Below are 19,736 nucleotides of genomic sequence, written 5' to 3' on the forward strand. Positions count from 1 at the left end.
AACCCTCTTCCCACTGCTGTGCGAGGAGGTGCTGCGGCTTTGATCAGCTCCGGCCGGCTGGGAAGTGATGTCATTCCTCCTCTGGCTTCCGGGGACGCTGCGCTGCTCTGGCTCTTCCCCAGGGCCCCCGCCCCGCCCCGCCCCGCCCCTACTCCCCTGAGCTCTGCAGCTGGGCTGGGCCTGCACTTACCAGTGGGGGGGAAGTGCAAAGAGGCTGCCCCAGCTGCGCCGCCTGTGAGTGCTGGGGGGTGGTTTCCCCCTGCCCTCTAAGCCAGCCCCCACCCGGAGGCCTGCCCCCCCAGAGGCCTGCTTCCCCCCACTCCTGCCTTGGGTGTTCCCCCTCGAGGAGGCTGGGGGCACCTCCCCCACCCCCATGGGGGGGTTGCATAGGGCCCCAGAATATCTAGGGACGGCCCTGGTAACCGCCACCCTGCCTGCAGCCAGCCCCAGCTGCACCCGCTGCCCTACCTCCAGCCAGCCCCTGCCGCGCCCCCTGTCTCCAGCCAGCCACTGCCACACCCCCTGCCCTGCCTCCACCCAGCCCCTGCTGCACCCCCTGCCCTACCCGCAGCCAGCCCCACGCCCCCTGCCCTGCCCGCAGCCAGCCCCACGCCTCCTGTTCTGCCCGCAGCCAGCCCCGCACCCCAAGCCCTGCCCACAACCAGCCCCACATCCTCCGTCTCCAGCCACTCCCTGCAGTGCCTGCAGCCAGCCCCACATCTCATCTCCAGCCAACCTCTGCTGCACCCCCCTGCCCAAAGCCAGCCAACTGCCCCACATCTCCTGCTCGCAGCCAGCGCCACACTTCCCTGTCTTCAGCTAACCCTGCACCTCATCTCCAACCAGCTTCGCATCCTCTGCCCTGCCAGAAGCCAGCCAGCCAGCCCCACACCCTCCTGTCTCCAGCCAACCCCTGTCGCACCCCGCACCTGAAGCCAGCCAGCCCCACACCCTGTCAGGTTATTCATTTATTTTCATTAAATATGTAGTCTAAATAATGAAATGAATAAATTTTCAAGCAGAATGTGTATTAATTCTAATGAACAATGCCACATTATGCAGTATTCACTTTTGAAAGTTTGTACTAAGTGATGCTCTGGGGGGAGGGGCCAGAGTGGGGGGCGCAAGGTGGAAGTTTCACCTAGGGTGCAAAATATCCTTGCACCGGCCCTATCCGCAACTCACCCCTTAACAGCCACTTATAATATCTAGAGAGAGAACACATATAGGTAAGACTGATAACATCATTTTCTTACTTAAACTTTGGAAGTGGGAACACTGCAGCATCTTTAGCTGGACACAGAAACTTTTAACATTAGATATCCCAGTGTATTATGATGATAATGCAAATCTTTAGACCCACATACATGAGGGGTTTGGGGTGCAGGAGGGGGCTCTGGGCTGGGCCAAGGGGTTGGTGTGCAGGGTGGTGAGGGCTCCGACAGGGGTGAGGGCTTTGGGGTTGGGCAGGAGGGGATTCCAGATGGGGGCAGGGGATTGGGGTGCAGCGGGGCCAGGGCTCTGGCTGAGGGTGCGGGCTCTGGGTTTTGGCTGGGGATTAGAGGTTTGGGGTGCAGGAGGGAACTCTGGGCTAGGGCAGGGGATTGGAATGCAGGGGAGGGAGGTGCAGGGTCCCGGCAGCACTTACCGCAGCTCTGAGGAAGCGGCCGCCAGGTCCCTACGACCTCTAGGCTCTGTGTGCTTCCTTTGTGCTGGCAGGCGATGCCCCCGCAGCTCCCATTGGTTGCAGTTCCTGGCCAATGGGAGCTGCAGAACTGGCACTGGGGTAGGGGCAGCACTTGGAGCCTCCCAGTTCCTGGCCGCCCCAGCTCCTGGAGACCACAGAGACCTGGCGTCCACTTATGGGAGCTACGCGGAGCTAAGGCAGGTAGGGAGCCTATTTAGCCCTGGCCCCCCACTGCACTGCCAACCAGACATTTAACAGCTCGGTCGGCAATGCAAACCGGAACCGCCAGGGTCCATTTTCGACCAGGCATTCCAGTTGAAAACCGGACACCTGGCAACCGTATATGTATAGTGGCTTTCTCTGAGTGAAATCTATCTACTCCACAGAGAGGTTCAGTGCAGGCCTCATTTGAAGGCTTAAGTGATGCTTAGGCCTTGTGCTGGCTGTCTGCACAGGATTGAAGTTCCCCCTCTGTAGCATGCTAGAGATGCCATGATTGGGCCAGTGGTGCAGAATGGTAAAACTTCCACTCTGGGAGGATGGAGTAGGCCATGGCAGCTTCCACAAACCCAGAAGCAACAAGATGGCTGCTCTGTGCTCAGGTGAGAGAGGAAGGTTTCCTGCATAAAGCCTGTGTACTATGACATTGCACGTCGGATAGGAGTCTGATCCTAGCTAGATGAGGGAAAGCTATATCACAGAAAATACCAATTCATTATCCCAGTGCCTGAATCCAGCTCAGAGTTTAATATTTTGAAAATTACTTCAAAAATCCTAGAATAAATGTTGTTCTGACTTAATCCTTTTATCCTCTCGTTTTTCAGAGTCATCGGATGGATGTCTAAAAGCTTCTACACATCGGGGGACAATAGATGTTTATGTTAGTCAAGTGAGAAAAGTGGATCTGAAAAGCCAGAAAGGTGAGCAAATTGGAACTTTTTATGGCAGCCTTTGATATAAAGGAAAGTTTTGTGAGATGGTAAAACTACCCACTCTCTATATTTAAATAATTACAGGATAATAGTAATTCTTACCTAATTCATCATTAGAAAATCTATATTGGCTCTTAGCACAGTAAGCACTGGAGGTGACAATGGTATTTAAAATAGACCCCACAAAATCATCTGGGGCTTTCATTTCAGTGGGAATCTTACACTTTCTACCTTTCTTCCAGCAATCTTCCCCACCAAACCAGTAGAATCCTGCAGAACTGACTAGGATTGTAATCCCCCTTTGCCTCATCAATGCCATTTACTCCATGCTGCTGGCAGGTGTGTGGAACTGATGAAGCTCATATTTCATTTCTCCATGCCCTTTTCCCATGAAAAAATGACTGTGTGTGGAGACCATGAAATTAAAATGGCAAAGCAGCAACGCAAGGGAAGGCAGAGCCAGAGAGATGACACGTGGCTGAGCACATGGACATGTTGTTAAATGAGCTAATTACTCTCCTAGTTTCTGCTATCTACTTACTTACCTATCACAACTTTACTTGTTAAAACATCACCCTTCAAAAGCTGGATTTACTCCTTTCCCATTTGAAAGAGCACAGACCTGAGGGTTCTGTTATAGTGAAAATACTCTTGCCTTGCAGGTGTTTTGTGTTACAATGTTGAGTAATGTATTTGCAAAAGCCATTATACAGTACTATTCATTCTCATTTCTGTTATACCTTTGCACATTCCCAGTGTTTCTGTGTGGTCATTTGTCTTTGGATAACCCTCCCCTGTTATCCCTGAAGTGGGGAATAGGTCCGATAGGAATACACTGTTGAGCAAGAGAGAAAAGAAAGATAGTGAATTAATTCCTGTGTGCTATCTTTTGTTGTCCTGCACTAGCCACTCCATCTCCTGTGATGGGAAGAACTATATTCACATTACTACCTAACCATGTGTGGAATTACTTCCAGTAACTCACATTAATGTTTAACCATCGAGAGAGACAAATGTGTTTCATCAGTGTTATAACAAAAAAAATTATTAAACTGATTTTCAAAACATACTCTATCTGTTCCAGTGAAGACAAAGACAGAATAGGCCAAATTTGGCTCTCAATTACACCAATGTAAATCCAGAATAACTGTTGACATCAGTGGAGCAGAACCTGGCCTGTAATGTCAAAATAATTGAGTGTTTGTCAGGTTTTATGGGCTAACCCAGGGATTGGCAACCTTTGGCACGTGGCCCATGAGGGAAATCCGCTGGCAGGCTGGGACGGTTTGTTTACCTGCAGCGTCTGCAGGTTTGGCTGATCACAGCTCCCACTGGCCGTGATTTGCCGTTCCAGGTCAATGGGGGTTGTGGGAAGCAGTGTGGTCTGAGGGATATGCTGGCCGCTGCTTTCCACAGCCCTCATTGGCCTAGAACGGCAAACCACGGCCAGTGGGAGCTGCGATCAGCCAAACCTGCAGATGTTGCAAGTAAACAGACCGTACTGGCCCGCCAGCAGATTTCCCTGATGGGCCGCATGCCAAAGGTTGCCGATCCCTGGGCTAGACCATTGAATTTGACCAAGCAGGACATGAGGATAGAGAAAAAGTGTCTGTGAGCCATCTTTCCATTCCCATGATCTGGCTGGTTCTTCTGTGCCCATCATAAGTTACAGCAGCCTGAATTATGCTGACAGTTGTCCTCTAGGGAGGGTCAGGAGCCAATGACATAGAGCTGAGGATATACCACCCTGGGAGTCCCATACACAAGGGGAATCCCCAGCTGCCTGATCAAGGTAGCTCTCTGACTGCCTTGTGCTGTGTAGCGTAGAGATAGGATCAGGCCCTGTATGTCTATTGTTGGCATTTTCTTGTACAGGTAGCATCATGGATATTACTTTGGAGGATTGATATATAAATAGTGTATCAAAGTACTACTTATGTTCTGAGTTGGGCCTACAGTATTTATGTAGCTATATAAAAATGAAAATTTTTGCAAAGTGAAAGCAGGAATCAGACTGAAAATAAAAAACCTTTGTTCAGAAAATGTGGTTGAGTTTTTTTGTTTTTTGCCTTCATGCACAGAGCATAGCTACTGAAGATCCTTGATCTAACTATTCCAAATATGTCTCAGACTGGTAACTGGATGGCTCAGCTATTAGCTTCAACCCAACAGGAGGCCCACATTTAGGGAAAGTTCTTCAGGATTGCTGTTCCAATAGAGGCCAGACTTCCAGTTTTTAATCTCAAAGTTGTAGTAGTGCAGATTACTGAAGCTGTTGTAATTTTGCTAACAGATCATCTGTAAAATGTAATTGGCAATAGCTGTGGAGTAGACAGCAATTTATTCCCCAAGCTAGAATCAACTGTGAGGCTGCATCTTCTCAAAGGATGTGAAGTTCTAGCTCTATGCTATAAGGGGAAGATATCTCAGAAAATAGCTGTTTGTACTGCTGCACAATCTTCTGTTTGCAGTAAATGGGCATACATGTGTCCACAGGAGTGCTTTTTATCCTCCTGGAGGCAAGAAAAGAAACCAGCATCTCTGAAGATTCTTGAGCAAAAATAGGACACTCTCTCTCTCTCTCTCTCTCCCATGTAAGCTCAGAAAAGAGCAGAATAGCGGGGGCCCTCTCTCTGTTTGCATGCTTTGTCTTGGATATTAACATTCACCTCTTTCATTTTAATTTATAACAGGCTCTATTACAGTCAAGGTACCTGCCTCTCTTAAAGCTTATTTACAGTTATCTGGAAGCAAGGTTGATGTGAGCTCAGAGATCCAGTTACAAGAAACCCAGTGTGCCCCTAAAGAGGGTCACATAACTATTACTGGTAAGACTTGCTTTTAATAAATCTATCTGGCCTAAATAAAACATAGATATGTTGATTATGGTTTAATTGCTCTTGGCTTCTTCCTGTTTTGTCTGTTTCAACTTCTGATGTTTGCTTGTGCCAGTGGCCTCCACATCTGTTATTAGATGCCTTTTGTATTTCATGCCTTCGTAAATGCCATGAGAATACTGATCACCTGTTTCACTAATTAGAGCTGTAGGGCCAAATTTATCCCCAATGTAACTTCATTGACTTCTGTGGAGCTACACTGGGCAAGAACTTAGCCCACTGATTTTTAGAGAGAATCTGTTGTTGGTTTAGACAGATGAGTATAATTAAACAGGTGACAAGCAAATGTGTATTAAAATATAACACAAGAATCTTTACAAATGTGTTCTGAGTGCCTCTGATAACCAGGGTAAAAGGGGCATGCAGCGTATTTTAGAAAAATACATTTATAAATTTTATACATGATGCTCCCTCTGTTCGGAGGGGAGCCCCTGACTGCCCCCAGTAAGAAAGAGAAGGATGGAGCAGGCACATTGGAATTCAGAGGGGTGAAAAATGGGGGAAAGGGGATGAAAGGATGTTGCAGGAGCCAAAGGGGAACAGGAACCAGGGTGGGCAGGAGCTGGGGGATAGTGCATAAGAACAGAAAGGGACAGTGTCAGGAGCCAGGGAGCAGGGCTACATGTAGGAGGGGGGATAGGACTATGTGGGGAGGGGCTGGAGCTGGGATGAGGGAGTTGATAGGAGCAGAAGGGACAAAGACAGGCTAGAAGCACAAAGCAGCATCTGTAACCACTAGAGCACATTCCTGTGCAGAACCTAGAACTGAACCTAGGAGTCCTGAGCCTCTGCGTTCCTCTGCTATCTCTGAGCTATCTATAGCTGTGAAATCCACTGGCAAAACATGTCTCATCCCCCCTCTAGTGACTGGTCCACATAGAGGATAACAGCCTACCATTGCTACCAGTCACTCCATTTAGCTTAGGTCTGTGTGATGGAACTGAAGGTTCCATGACCCATGATGGAATTTGTTTTTTTCATTTTGCTTTTTTAAAACTGTAAAAAAACACACACACAAATCTATATTAAAAGAATATTAAGGTTACAAAGTCAAGCACTCAAAATGCAAGGAATTAAGGGTGCCTGTGTAATATTAATTTGGCCACCTTGTGCATATGCATTATGATGCCATCTTTAATTACATGATCACCACCTACTATTTTTCCCTCCCTCATTCAGTGCACAGTGTGTAATATAGAGAGGATATGACATTAGAATTTTTAAAAAGCAATGTTAAAGGTCCTCAGAGTGACATAATCCCTGCAGGCAGACTCACTTTCCAGATTAAATTAAACAACATGTCACAATGGGTGGAGAGCTGGTGATTGGCCAGTGGTTTGGATCTCATAGACTTAAAAAAAAACCCACCCATACCCTTGCACTATGAAATGTACATGTGCGCTGAGTGGCCCCTCTTCAATCTTGTGGGTTGATCCTTCTGATACCCGGCTCAGGGCCATGGGTGTTTTTTTGTTTGTTTTAGTGGGAGGTGGTCAGCATTTACTTCTAACATTCTGTAATTTTTGTGGGAGAAGGATGGGGGCGAATCATCTTTGAAACAGAAATGACCCACAAACCTACCATTCTGCATACAAACAGTTCAGCAGTTTAGACTGAAAGTGTCTCCTGATTAGTCAGCCCTCAAATGTACACATCCAAAGGCCACTGGAGTTAATGAGAGTTACATGCTGAAGGCAGCATTTGGCCGCTGGTTTTCACTTCCCTTAAAGAGCCCATGGCATTCCAATAAGGCACCCAATGACTATGGATATGAAATTCAGTAAGAGATTTTGGGATGATCTGTCCTTGCATGATATGTTGCTTTATTTCTATCCGTGTCACATTTAAATCATTTTAATACTGATTGACTTCAATAATCCTAATGCAGATAGTTTAGAGGAAATAATAGTTCATGTTTACAGGCAGGGTGACCATCTCTACCATATTTTAATGGGACATTGTAACTGTATTTCATGACTAATGTCCCACATTCTAAGAATAAATCAATATACACCTCTACCCTGATATAATGTGGTCCTCGGGAGACAAAAAATCTCACCGCGTTAAATGTGAGACCGCGTTATATCAAACTTGCTTTGCCCCCTCACCCCTTCCATTCTTTGTTTCCTGACCTCCCCCTCCAGAGACCCCTGTCCCTAATCGCTCCCAGGATCCCACCCCCTACCCAAGCCCCGTGGGCCCTGACTTCTCCGACCTCCATCCAACCTCCCCCACCCCCACCCCGCCCTCTGACAGGCACTCACCGGCAGCAGCAGGAAGCGGAGCAGCCCAGCCCCACTCCACTCCACCAGCTCCCAGCTGCGGCGCTCCGCTTCCCACCATCGGTGAGTGCAGGGAGGTTGGGGAAAGAATGCCCCCCCCCATATTCACCTGTGTCGGGAAGTGGAGCAACGCAGGCCCAGCCTGCTCCGCTTTCCTTGCCCCGGCCCCAGGCGTGTCGCTGAGGTGCAGCTGGGGAAAGGTCCTGCACTCACCTGCGGTGGGAGGTAGAGCACCACAGCTGGGAGCAAACAGAGTGGAGCTGGCTGGGGCTGGGCTGCTCTGCTTCCCGCCACCAGTGAGTGCGGGGAGGTTGGGGAAAGGATGCTCTCCCCACTCACCAGCGGCGAGAAGCGAAGGGACGCGACCCCAGCCCGCTCCACTCTGCCACCTCCCAGCTGTGGCGCTCCGCTTCCCGCCGCAGGTGAGTGTAGGGAGGTTGGGGAACAGATACCCCTCGTACTCGCCTGCAGTGGGAAGTGGAGCACTGCAGCTGGGAGCTAACAGAGTGGAGTGGGCTGGGGCTGGGCTGGGCTGCTCCGCTTCCGCTGCTGCTGGTGAGTGCGGGTGGAATCCCATCCCCCAAGCCCCCTCGCCCGAGTGACACTGCTGGGGCTGGGGTGAGGGAAGCAGAGCGAATTGCTCCCGGCTCCCCGCTAACCCCCTGGGCCACAAAAGTGCCCTCCCACAGTTCCTGCCCCCCAGACCCTGGGAGGGAAGCCCCTGACTGCCCCCAAGACCCTCTTCCCCTTATCGAACCCCTCGGCCCCGGCCTGGCCCAGCACCCTTAACACGCTGCTCAGAGCAGCATGTCAGAGCTTTACCACGTTTTATGCGAACCTGCGTTATATTGGGTCACGTTATTTCGGGGTAGAGGTGTATTTTGTCCTGTATTTCAGCAGTATTTGGGTAAAGGATTCTACCCTGGGATTCTGTACAAATGTATGATTCATACAGTGTATGACTTCATAGTCTGAATATAACATTTTGGGGAGCTGTGCTTTAACAATAAACCTTGTCCAATTCTGTATTTTTATACAGTTTTCCTTTGTTTCTTTTAAATGTAGGCTGGCTTCTTTTTACATCCTGCCTTCAACTAGTTTAACAATGTCTTATATTAAATGTCAAGATTCCCTTTGTAACATAAAGTATTATTTTTCCAGTAAGATCATCTTCTAATACAAGCAGACTCTGAAATAATTACAAATAATTTAATAAAATAACAGATAGGATACATGGTGAAAAATGTTCCTCCCCTTGGGAACCTTAGGGACAGCGTGGCAGCAATTTCATTTGAGTTTTAGTTGCAGAACATATAAAACAGATGAAAAAAATCCGTGTTTGCCAAGCCATAAAAAAACCCACATCACAAGGGGATATCAGTTTAGACTTTTAAGTCTCTAAGCTAAGAGGTTAGTACAAAAATAGTTAACCCTTCAGAAGCTGGCTGGTTTCCAGGTTGTTAATGCTGGGAACTGGCTGTTTTGAATGGATTTTACGTATCTCTTGGGAATTCTAGTGTGAGAGGTAAATGAAGAGTTCTTCCAGCGGAGAGTTGGTGTGTGTGACGTTCTGTACCTCGGGGGAACACCCAGCACCCCCATGTTCATCCTTATAATATGATTGTGTGGTATCCAATGCAAAGTTCGTCATTTCTGGTGTCTTTGGAAGGCTTACGATGCACTGAGCATTGTTGTAATAGTAATCGTTGTTATAGTAATGTTATTGGTTGTAATTTCATGTATATAATTATGAGGCTGAAAATGTGTCCTCATGGCTAAAAGCAAGCCCAGGCAAAAACTGTCTAAGAGCTGAGGGGCAATTCACACCTCGTCAGGGCATGTATGGGACAAACCTGGTCCAACCTCACGGGAACAAAGGACACTGGCCTAGGCAACAACAAAGGATCTGTTGAACTCTCAAGTGAGTCACCCCCCCTTTCTTTGGTCAGTTTGGGACTGCAGTGAGGTAATATTCACCTGACTCTGAAAGGGAGGAGGCAAAGCCAAGAGAGAAGAAAGAACATGATAAAAGGGAGAGATGTTTGCCATTCTCTTCCTCTCTCTTCCAACTCCATCTACAGACATCACCACCAAGCAACTGAAGCGCTGATCAAAGGGGAGAGCCTGGTGGAAGGCAACCAGCCAGCCTGTGATGAGACGCATCTAAGTTTGTAAGGGCACTGAAAGTGTTAAGATCAGTTTAGAATGCATCTTGCTTTTATTTCATTTTACGAAATCCGACTTGTTGTGTGTTGACTTATAATCACTTAAAATCTATCTTTGTACTTAATAACTCTGTTTGTTTAGTGTACTGAAGCAGCGTGTGTGGTTTGAAGCATGACAGAGACTCCCCTTGGGATAACAAGCCTGGTACATAGCAATTTCTTTGTTAAATTGACAAACTCATATAAGCTTGCAGTGCCCAGCGGGCATAACTGGACACTGCAAGACGGAGGTTCCTAGAGTTGGGTCTGGGACCGGAGATATTGGCTAGTGTCATTCAGTTGAACAATCCAAGCAGCAGCTGGTCAAAAGGGCCCACTCACGTAGCTGGGAGCAGCTTACGTGCCAGAGGCTGTGTGTGAACATCCCAGGAGTGGGGGTTCTCCCAGAAGAGCAGGGTAAGGCTGGCTGCCGAGGACCTGGCAGATCACCGGTCCAGATAACACCAGAGGAATGTCAAAGGGTAGAATTCTTGCATCAAGTGAGTTCTGATCCAGTCTACCTCCAGCTATAGGAAACCCTCACTGAACCCTGGAGTTTGGTGTAATACTCATGCGTCTAGTCCTTTCTCTGCTACTAGATACAATGTTGGTCAAGGCAGTAGCAGGATTGCGAGTTCATTGGTGGTACACATCCAGGTGAGATGAGAGGCTACCAAAGATTGGAGTTGAATTTGACCATAGCATGAAGACAAGAGGGAAACAGCCTAGTGTGAGTAGTAGGTGGAGCATGCTGGGAGGAGAAGTGATGGGAAAGTTAGAGAAGTGGGAAAGCATTTGTTCTCCCTGATGATGGAGGATCAGTTCAGAGGAGTTGGGGCATTTGCTGTAGGAGGGAAGGAAATAGAAAAGATCGGAGTAATTAACAAAGATGAGCCCTCAGTTCTCTAAGGAGTCAGTGGGTACTCTAAAGAAATCTAAAAATAAGTTTTAAGAGTTGGTTTGAAAACTCTATGGCCCAGTTTCCTTCTTAGCATTGTCAGGCTGCATAGGTGGACAGTGATAGTATAACTCCTTTCCTGGTGCTGACACTGGGCAGCCACTCCTATCTTTTTCTTTGGCAATAAGGAAGAAGTGCCTGTGGCCTAACCCCTGGTCCATGCCCACTCACTCAAGATCAGAAGGTATCTGCAAACTATGAACTCTATGTGTGGAACTTCATGGGCAATGGCGCGGGGGGCACAGGACATACAGGACCATGTAATTAAAGTGAAGGATGCGTGGCAGAATTCTGGGGAGAGCCTGACTGGCCAAGAGCTTACCTGGCCACCTGCTCCTACCTGCTATGATGTGACTGAGGGTACGTCTATACTACAGGATTATTCCGATTTTACATAAACCGGTTTTGTAAAATAGGTTGTATAAAGTCGAGTGCACGTGGCCACACAAAGCACAATAATTCGGTGGTGTGCATCCATGGTCCGAGGCTAGCGTCGATTTCCGGAGCGTTGTACTGTGGGTAGCTATCCCATAGTTCCCACAGTCGCCCCCGCCCATTGGAATTCTGGGTTGAGATCCCAGCATACTGGTGCAAAATGTTGTAGCGGGTGATTCTGGGTAATGTTGTCACTCATTCCTTCCTCCGTGAAAAGCAACGGTAGACAATCATTTCACTCCTTTTTCCCTGGATTGCACTGGCAGACACCATAGCATGGCAACCATGGAGCCCGTTTGCCTTTTGTCACTGTCACCGTATGTGTACTGGATGCGCTGACAGGTGGTACTGCAGCTCTACACAGCAGCATTCGTTTGCCTTTGCAAGGTAGCAGAGATGTTACCAGTCGTTCTGTACCATCTATGCTTGTGCCATTGTAAATTGGTGATGAGATGACGGTTATCAGTTGTTCTGTGACCGTCTGCTGCTGTCATGGGTGCTCCTGGCTGACCTTCGCTGAGATCAACCGGGGGCACAAAGACAAAAATGGGTATGACCCCCCGGTCATTCCCTTTATGTTGTATCTAAAAATAGAGTCAGTCCTGCCTAGAATATGGGGCAAATGTACTAGGAGACCAGTGTATCAAGGATCGAGAGCAGAGCCCACTTCGTGTCAGATCCCGCAGAAATGATGAGCTGCATGCCATTCTAGGGGTGCCCCTGCAACACCACTGTTGATTCCCTCTCCCCAACCCTCCTGGGGTATTTGTTGCAGTGTCCCCCATTTGTGTGAGGAGTATAAAGAATGTAGGAATAAGAACACTGAGTTTTTAGTAGATAAATGAGGGGAGGAGCCTCTAGTGCTTAATAGTCTAGGCAGGACATTAAAGCGTGGCAAGGGAGAGAAGCCTAGCATCCTGCTGCTATATAGTCCAGGCAGTTACAGAATCTTTTCTTAGACTATGAAAGGGAGAGTGATGTGAACTCAGCCCCCAGTTGCTATGATGAGGACGGTTACCAGCCCTTCATACCATTGCTGGGAATGACTGGGAGTCATTCCTTTTTTTACCAGGCGCCCCGGTCGACTCACTGAGGCCAGCCAGGAGCACTCACGGGCTGATGATGCGATGGATAGCAGTCAATATTGTACCGTCTACCACCGGGGAGGGGAGGGGAGAGCTGCTGCTATTCATTATCGCAGCCACGCGTCTACCAGCAGCATGCAGTAGACATAGGGTGACATATAAAAGTCAAGAAACGATTTTTTTCCTTTCTTTTGGAGGGGTGAGGGGGCGTAAATGACGAATATACCCTGAAACACCCCGGACAATGTGTTTGGACCCTACAGGCATTGGGAGCTCAGCAAGAATGCAAATGCTTTTGGGAGACTGCGGGCGCTGTGGGATAGCTGGAGTCCTCAGTACCCCCTCCCCTCCCTCCATGAGCGTCCCTTTTGATTCTTTGGCTTTCCATTAACTTGACCACAGCACTGTGCTGTGGCCTCTGTCTACTCATAGCCTGGAGAATTTTTTCAAATGCTTTGTCATTTTGTCTTTGTATACGGAGCTCTATAGCACAGATTGTCTCCCATCAGCGATCAGATCCAGTATTCCCGTATGGCCATCTGGAGCTCTTTTTGGATTTGGGACTGCATCGCCACCCGTGCTGATCGGAGGCTCCACGCTGGGCAAAAAGGAAATGAAATTCAAAAGTTCGCGGGGCTTTTCTGTTTACCTGGGCAGTGCATCCAAGTTCGGAGTGCTTTCCAGAGCGGTCTCACAATGGTGCACTGTGGATACCGCCGAGGCAAGCCGTCTATTTCCCCTACAGCCGTGTATACCATTCGCCGCTTTCCTCTCGTCGGGGAGGAGTACAGAAACCGGTTTAAAGAGCCCTTTATATCGATATAAAGGGCCTCATTGTGTGGACGGGTGCAGTGTTAAATTGGTTTAACGCTGCTAAAATTGGTTTAAACGCGTAGTGCAGACCAGGCCTGAAAGGAAGATCATGAAGGTACAGGCAGGAATCATTCAGGAGCAAGCCAGCCAATGGACAGGTTCCCCCACACTTGCATTGCCTGCTCATGTGCCAAAGAACACAGAGACTAGAGGCTTGCTGTTGTGAAGGGATCTTCAAAGGGAAAGGGGGCTGGTCTCAGGGAACTGGCAGTCAGCCCAGCTATTTCACAACACCCCAGCCATGAATTTTCTTTTGCTCATATGGTCAGTTTTAGTGAAATAATCTATTATCAGTAAGTGGTTTCTGTGGCCTTTCCAAGCCAACACCACTTTCGGTCTTCACTCAACCTACAGGATCCTGGGACATGAGAATAGCTCTTTCTAATCCATCTTATCTATTTCCAGCATTCCCATCACTGTAATACCTAGCAGATAGCTAGTAAACAACCCTGAAGTTTAAGTCCTTCCGAAATAATATATCTTTAAGAGTTAGCAAGGAAGCATCATCTCCCTCACCAGCAGTACATCTGGGGAAGGTGAGGATACTCAGTTTTCTATACATCACCAAAGAGAAACAGCCCCTGAGTTTTTGATTTGGAAAATAAAAGAAGCAAACTAGACAATAAACCTTTTGCAAAAGAAAATCTCAGTGACTGAAGTTTCTCAGGCGCAGAGACAAGAAATTAGCCAGGCATACTATATTCTGTTTCCCAGCAGATCTCGGGCAGAGATACTGCATATGAACATGGAGACAGGCTGAGTAAATTGCATGCTTGGCAGCTTAGTTTGGAATGGGCAGAGAAAGCAATTTACAGCAGTTTTTGTGGAGTCTTATAAACCATGGTGCCTTGTTTTAATCTCAAATAAAAAAAAAGACTCATATTTTGAGAAGCATCCTGCTCACCCATCCCAGAAGGCAGGGAAAGTTTCACCTAAGCAATCCATTTTCTGGAAGGTCAGAGTTATTGCTCACGTCCAAGAGGCAAGTAAAGTATTGGGGAGTAATGAGAACTAGGCAAACTTTTATAAAATCATTGAGCATATGGCTCTCACTTTATTCACCAAATTGAATTATATGGTGTTTTGGCTGGTGTGCGTCAGATGCTTTTAACTTTGCACATAATGTTTTCAGTACGTACTGCACCAGCTAATAGATCGTATAACTCTCATATTTTGGGGTAAAAAGGGGCCCTTCTTTAGGTGTTGTTTTGGGGGTTGCCTTTATCCCTGTTAAAGAGCAAGGGGTCAATGCATCATTCCTAATCCCCAGGGCCATCCAGCGTCTAATTTAGTGGTGAGGTTTATAGGGAGGAAAAAAAGTATAGTAGCCTTTTTTATAACTCCAAGGAAAACAAGTCACTGGAGAAACAAGTGAGCAGACTGCCATCCCTGATGGAGTTTGGCCCAATACCACAGATTATTTTCTGAAAACTGTTGGGGAAGCCACTTCTAAGATTTTCCACTGGTGGAACTTGGCACTGGTGATCCTTCCAGCTTCCATCCTAGCACCAACCTCTCCTTCCGTGGCAAAAATCATTGAGAGTGGAATGGATAAGGTGGCCAGTAACACCCGACATGCTTCAGTATGCTGGATCTTTTCCAGCCAGGTTTCAGGCTCCCTCTTGGTGCAGAGACAGCCTTGATAGCTTTTGGAGCCTGCTTCCTACTGGCCACATATAGTGGTGGACCCTCCATGATGATACTGCTTGACCTGTCAGTGATATTGACATGATTGACCTTCAAGAAATTTGCAAGGGTCAAAGCAATCTGTTTGCGCTCTGCTTTTCTCTGGCCAATGGGTCCCAGAGAGTCAGGGCTCATCTTAGAGGACTTTCTCTTCTGGTATCCCTCATTGCTCAGTGCCACTTCTCCCCCACACCTTGAAGGCAATTGAAAAGCCTCTGCTGCATTTTAGGTTTGAGCCCTGATCCCAACAAAGGAGATCACCCCAATCATTTTCTATATTTTCAAGGTACTTCTAGAATTCCTTCTTTCTTAGAATCAAACACTGCTAAAACTCATGTCACCCAAACTGAGTAGGAAGAGACTTTCTTACAGTTTCACAATGTCCATATGCACATCTTGGTGAAGCTTTGCTCCTTTAAGCAAGAAGTTAAAAAAAAATCTGCAAAAGATTCAATTCCTTGGAGTCAAATAGAAAGTTAATCCAGCTTCTTAATAACACATTAGATCATCTTGTGTCCAACAGATTGATTTTTGATTGGTTTCAGCGTGCATTTAACTCAAGAAAGTCAAAAACTTGTAAGACTTGTCAAGTCTTCATTTAAACTAGAGCCTTGCACTGGCAGCCAACCTTTGGTCATGTTCTACTCACAAGGTGAGAATAAAAAGCCACTTTTGGCATGGCATTTCTCCATCTGTTCTTGCCTTAACAGAGAGCGATCCAAGGTCTGGACTTCAATTCCAGAGATTGATTTCCTAATTTTCCACATCATCATGTGAAAATGCTTTGGGTAGGGTAGCCATATTTCCCTAACTGAGAAAAGGACACCAGCCCTGTGCCACCTGGTGTCGGTCAGGGAGATTCTCCCCGAGCCCTGTTTGGTATTGCCATGGGCGCCAGCCCTGCCTGGCATTGCAGCTGGCTGTTTGAACCTTGCCATGCAGGGCTGCCCACTCGAGCTGCTTGGTGTCAGGCCTGAGCCGTCTAGTGTCATCACTTGCCTGAGCCGCCTGGCGTCGCTGCTCATCCCCCTCAACATTCCTCCATGTGCCCCACAATTTGAAAACTCAGCATTTATCCCTAATGATCAGTTGGCAAGAACAAACAGGACAAATGGCAAGGTTTCCAAAAATGTCATGATATCCGGGACAGAGCTTAAAAAGGGGGACTGTCCTGGCCAAAATGGGTCGTGTGGTTACCCTAGGTTTGGGTTTTATTGTGAATCACAGCTCTCATTTTTATCCCTAGCTTGTAGATCCCATGCATATGATTTTTTGTAGATTTTTAGGTTTGGAGTGGTTGTTATTCTATTAATTCACATTCATATAAATAAGAAAATTCTATATCTTGTAATTTAGGAAGGGATCATGTTAGCTTCTCCATTCTTCAGGAAAGCCTGTGCATACTTGCCTTTGTCTAGAGAAGAATTGTTTTGACTATCAAAACATGTGGAAAGATACTGTTTTCTAGGCGTTAAGTTGAAAGGGATGGCTAATGCAGTATGTTTGGTGCATAGCCCAGATAGCATGAATGGTGTGCTTTGAAAGTAAAGCCCTGTCCACTCTGACAAAAACCTAAATGGCTTTTGCTATCATAGTTTAAACATGTTAGCAAAGCAGTCTTCTCAACCTACTTAGAGCCTCCTTATTCAGAGCACAGGCACTGAAGAGTGTTAAGACAAAACTGTGCTCAAGAACTACTCTGGCAAGACTCCAACACAGTTTTATAAAATGTATTGTAGCTTAGTTGGACAGTTTTCATGTGCATTAAACTGTGTTACGCTCCTGAGCCTGATTTAAACTGCTAATGGGTTTGGGCTCAGGAATCTGTTCCATCAGGAGCTCTTGGTGCCATGTCCCGGGGAAGTGGAACTTCAGACACTGGGCTCTGGTTAGAGGGAAGTTGGTCTTGCGTTCCCCACCAGTGTGGCCAAGACAAAACTCCAAAAGAAGCAAAAGGAATTAATCATTTTTATTAATACAGCAAATACAAAACTAGAGGCTGAGTCCAGACTACTTTAGAACTTTGAAACATCTCAGACATTTTTTCTGTTAGTTTTGTTACAAGGTTTTCTCCAGCTCTGTAGCAATAATTTAATAAGAGGTAACTGATGCATGAAATATCATCAGCGCATATGCTGTGGTGCTTGCTGGAGTCTATGAAAACACACCAGAGAGATTCACACTTGGCATAAAATGCTTATTACAGCCAGGCATCTTCAACTCCCACTTCCATCTCCTGGCATATATTTCTATGTTCCACCTCTTTGCTCTGTCACCTCTTCTTACAGCCTAGAAAAATGGCAGCATTCTAGATACCATACAACATTACTAAGGGAACAGCTGAAAATTGTTTTCCTTCATATTTTTGTCAGCTCATTTTTTTGACACTCGGAGGTTATTTCCTGTTTAAAATTCAATCCAATTTCATGTTTTAAGGGCTGTCTCTACTTACAAGGCAGATTCCCTTTTCATTTCTATTCTTCATTCTCCTACAGAGAGCTATGGCAAATGAAAAGTAATAAAGATTCAGATAAAATTTCTGAGGAACTTAAAATTTCAGCAATGGCAAATATTCTGCACGCCCTATCCGCCCTACATTGTCATGAACTCCACTTTTGTTTTAAAATGTTTTTCAAAGACAGACATTTGGAGTGTTTAGGCAGATGGCGTTGAGAAACCTGGGGTTTGGCCAAAATGCAGGAAGGGAACCAATAGGAGCAAAGCTTCAGTGGGATCCATGTTGCCATGGGGACTGAGGAGTAAGCACTGGAGCATCCCCTCTCTCAGTCTCTCCTGGAGAGTAAGCACTGGAGATCCCCTCTCTCAGTCTCTCCTGTTGAAGCTTTTCCACTGTGGCTAAATAATTTTTTTAAAAATCGTTGGTGCAGGGGACTGGGTCCTCCTAGGTCTCCCACCAGAGTGCTCTAGTCACCAGGCCACAGAATCATTCTCATGCTGGCACACTTTCTCTCTCTCTTCCTCCAACAGTGGAACAGCTTTGACAGGAGAGATGGAAGGACTCCCCCACTCCATCAGAATATCCCAGAGCCAGCTGATTAGGGCACTCTTCAAAGAAGTGGCAGATCCCAGTTCAAATTCCTTTTCTCCCTCAGGTGGAGAGGGACTTGAACTGGAAGGTTTCCTACATTCTAGGGGAGTACCCTGACCACTGGGCTTAGAGTTATAAAGGAGGTCCGACTTCTGATTCCCCCACAGCCCCCAGCCATTTTGTGTAAGCTCATCTCTAGAGGCCTGATCGGGTACGCAGGCTCTGAGCATGCCTCCCAGATCAGGTCTTTCAGGTGAGTTAGGCAGAATGCCTATCTTCCTTCCCCAGTTTGTGAACCGCTTCAGGCTGGTGGGTCTGCCATGCTCAGAGGTCTGCTCAGAGGCAGAAACATAGGTACCCAGGGCTGGCGCTTCCATTTAGGCAACCTAGGCGGTCGCCTAGGGCACCAGGATTTGGGGGGGCAGCATTTTGCCGCTCTCAGCGGCAATTCGGCGGCGGGGGATCCTTCTGCGCTCCAGGTCTTCGGCAGCAATTCGGCGGCTGGTCCTTCACTTGCTCCGGGACCTGCCGCTGAAGTGCCCAGAAGACCGGGAGCGCGGAAGGACCCCCCGCCGCAGAATTGCCACCGCCAACTGGGAGCGTGGAAGGACCCCCACCTAGGGCGCCAAAAACCCTGGCGCCGCTCCTGTAGGTATCTAGGAACTTCTGCAGTAAAATTTTGGTGACAAGTGATTTTTAGCCAGCTATCAAATTTGGAGGCAGCAAAGCAGGCGTTTTGTGAATCCCATTGGGGCCTGATTCGGATTTAGGCACCTAAGGCTTTTTCTGAATCTAATTCTCTGTGCCTCAGGCCCCCTATATGTAAAATGATAAGAAGAGCAGGAGTACTTGTGGCACCTTAGAGACTAACAAAGTTATTTGAGTGTAAGCTTTCGTGGGCTACAGCCCATCTCATCGGACGCATAGACTGGAACATATAGTGAGGAGATATATATACATACAGAGAACATGAAAAGGTGAGAGTTGCCCTACCAACTCTAAGAGACTAATTAATTAAGATGAACTGTTGTCAGCAGGAGAAAAAAAAAATCTGTAGTGATAATCAAGATGGCCCATTTAAGACAGTTTGACAAGAAGCTGTGAGGATACTTAACATGGGGGAAATAGATTCAGTGTGTGTATTGGCTCAGTTATTTTTCTCCTGCTGACAACAGTTCATCTTAATTAATTAGCCTCTTAGAGTTGGTAGGGCAACTCTCACCTTTTCATGTTCTCTGTATGTATCTATATCTCCTTACTATATGTTCCATTCGGTGCGTCGGATGAAGTGGTCTGTAGCCCATGAAAGCTTATGCTCAAATAAATTTGTTAGTCTCTAAGGTGCCACAAGGACTCCTGTTCTTTTTCCAGATACAGACTAACACGGCTGCGACTCTGAAATTTGTAAAATGATGTTGACTTTCCCCCTTATTGTGTCCATTTAGACTGCAAGCTTTTCAGGGTAAAGAGTGCTGCTTACCATATGAATGTAAAGCACCTAACATAACAGAGCCCCAATCTCAGTCACTGCTGTAATAAGAATAACATTTCCACAAGTGGCAAACTGATCCCAGTAAATCAGCACTATAGTACACGGCCTTCACCCATGTTTCTTAGACTAGGGTGCAGCTGAGATGAAAGCTTCTTG

At 47.0% G+C, this 19,736-nt stretch overlaps 1 protein-coding gene across 5 annotated transcripts in view; it reads left to right on the forward strand.

The window, feature by feature from the left end:
* FAM185A (family with sequence similarity 185 member A) overlaps positions 1 to 19,736 on the forward strand; it is a 77,129-nt gene that overhangs the window by 55,217 nt on the left and 2,176 nt on the right. For 3 of the 5 annotated variants that reach the window (XM_075064606.1, XM_075064607.1, XM_032778864.2), the window contains 2 exons: positions 2,512 to 2,607; positions 5,313 to 5,447. In XM_075064606.1, the coding sequence (XP_074920707.1) occupies positions 2,512 to 2,607; positions 5,313 to 5,447 (231 nt within the window). Of the gene's footprint in view, positions 1 to 2,511; positions 2,608 to 5,312; positions 5,448 to 8,863; positions 9,465 to 19,736 lie in introns of those variants that run through there. The other 2 variants (XM_075064610.1, XM_075064612.1) reach the window with 2 other exon arrangements.

This window comes from Chelonoidis abingdonii, chromosome 1 (assembly GCF_003597395.2).
Source record: "Chelonoidis abingdonii isolate Lonesome George chromosome 1, CheloAbing_2.0, whole genome shotgun sequence".
In the NCBI taxonomy this organism is placed as follows: Eukaryota; Metazoa; Chordata; order Testudines; family Testudinidae; genus Chelonoidis; species Chelonoidis abingdonii.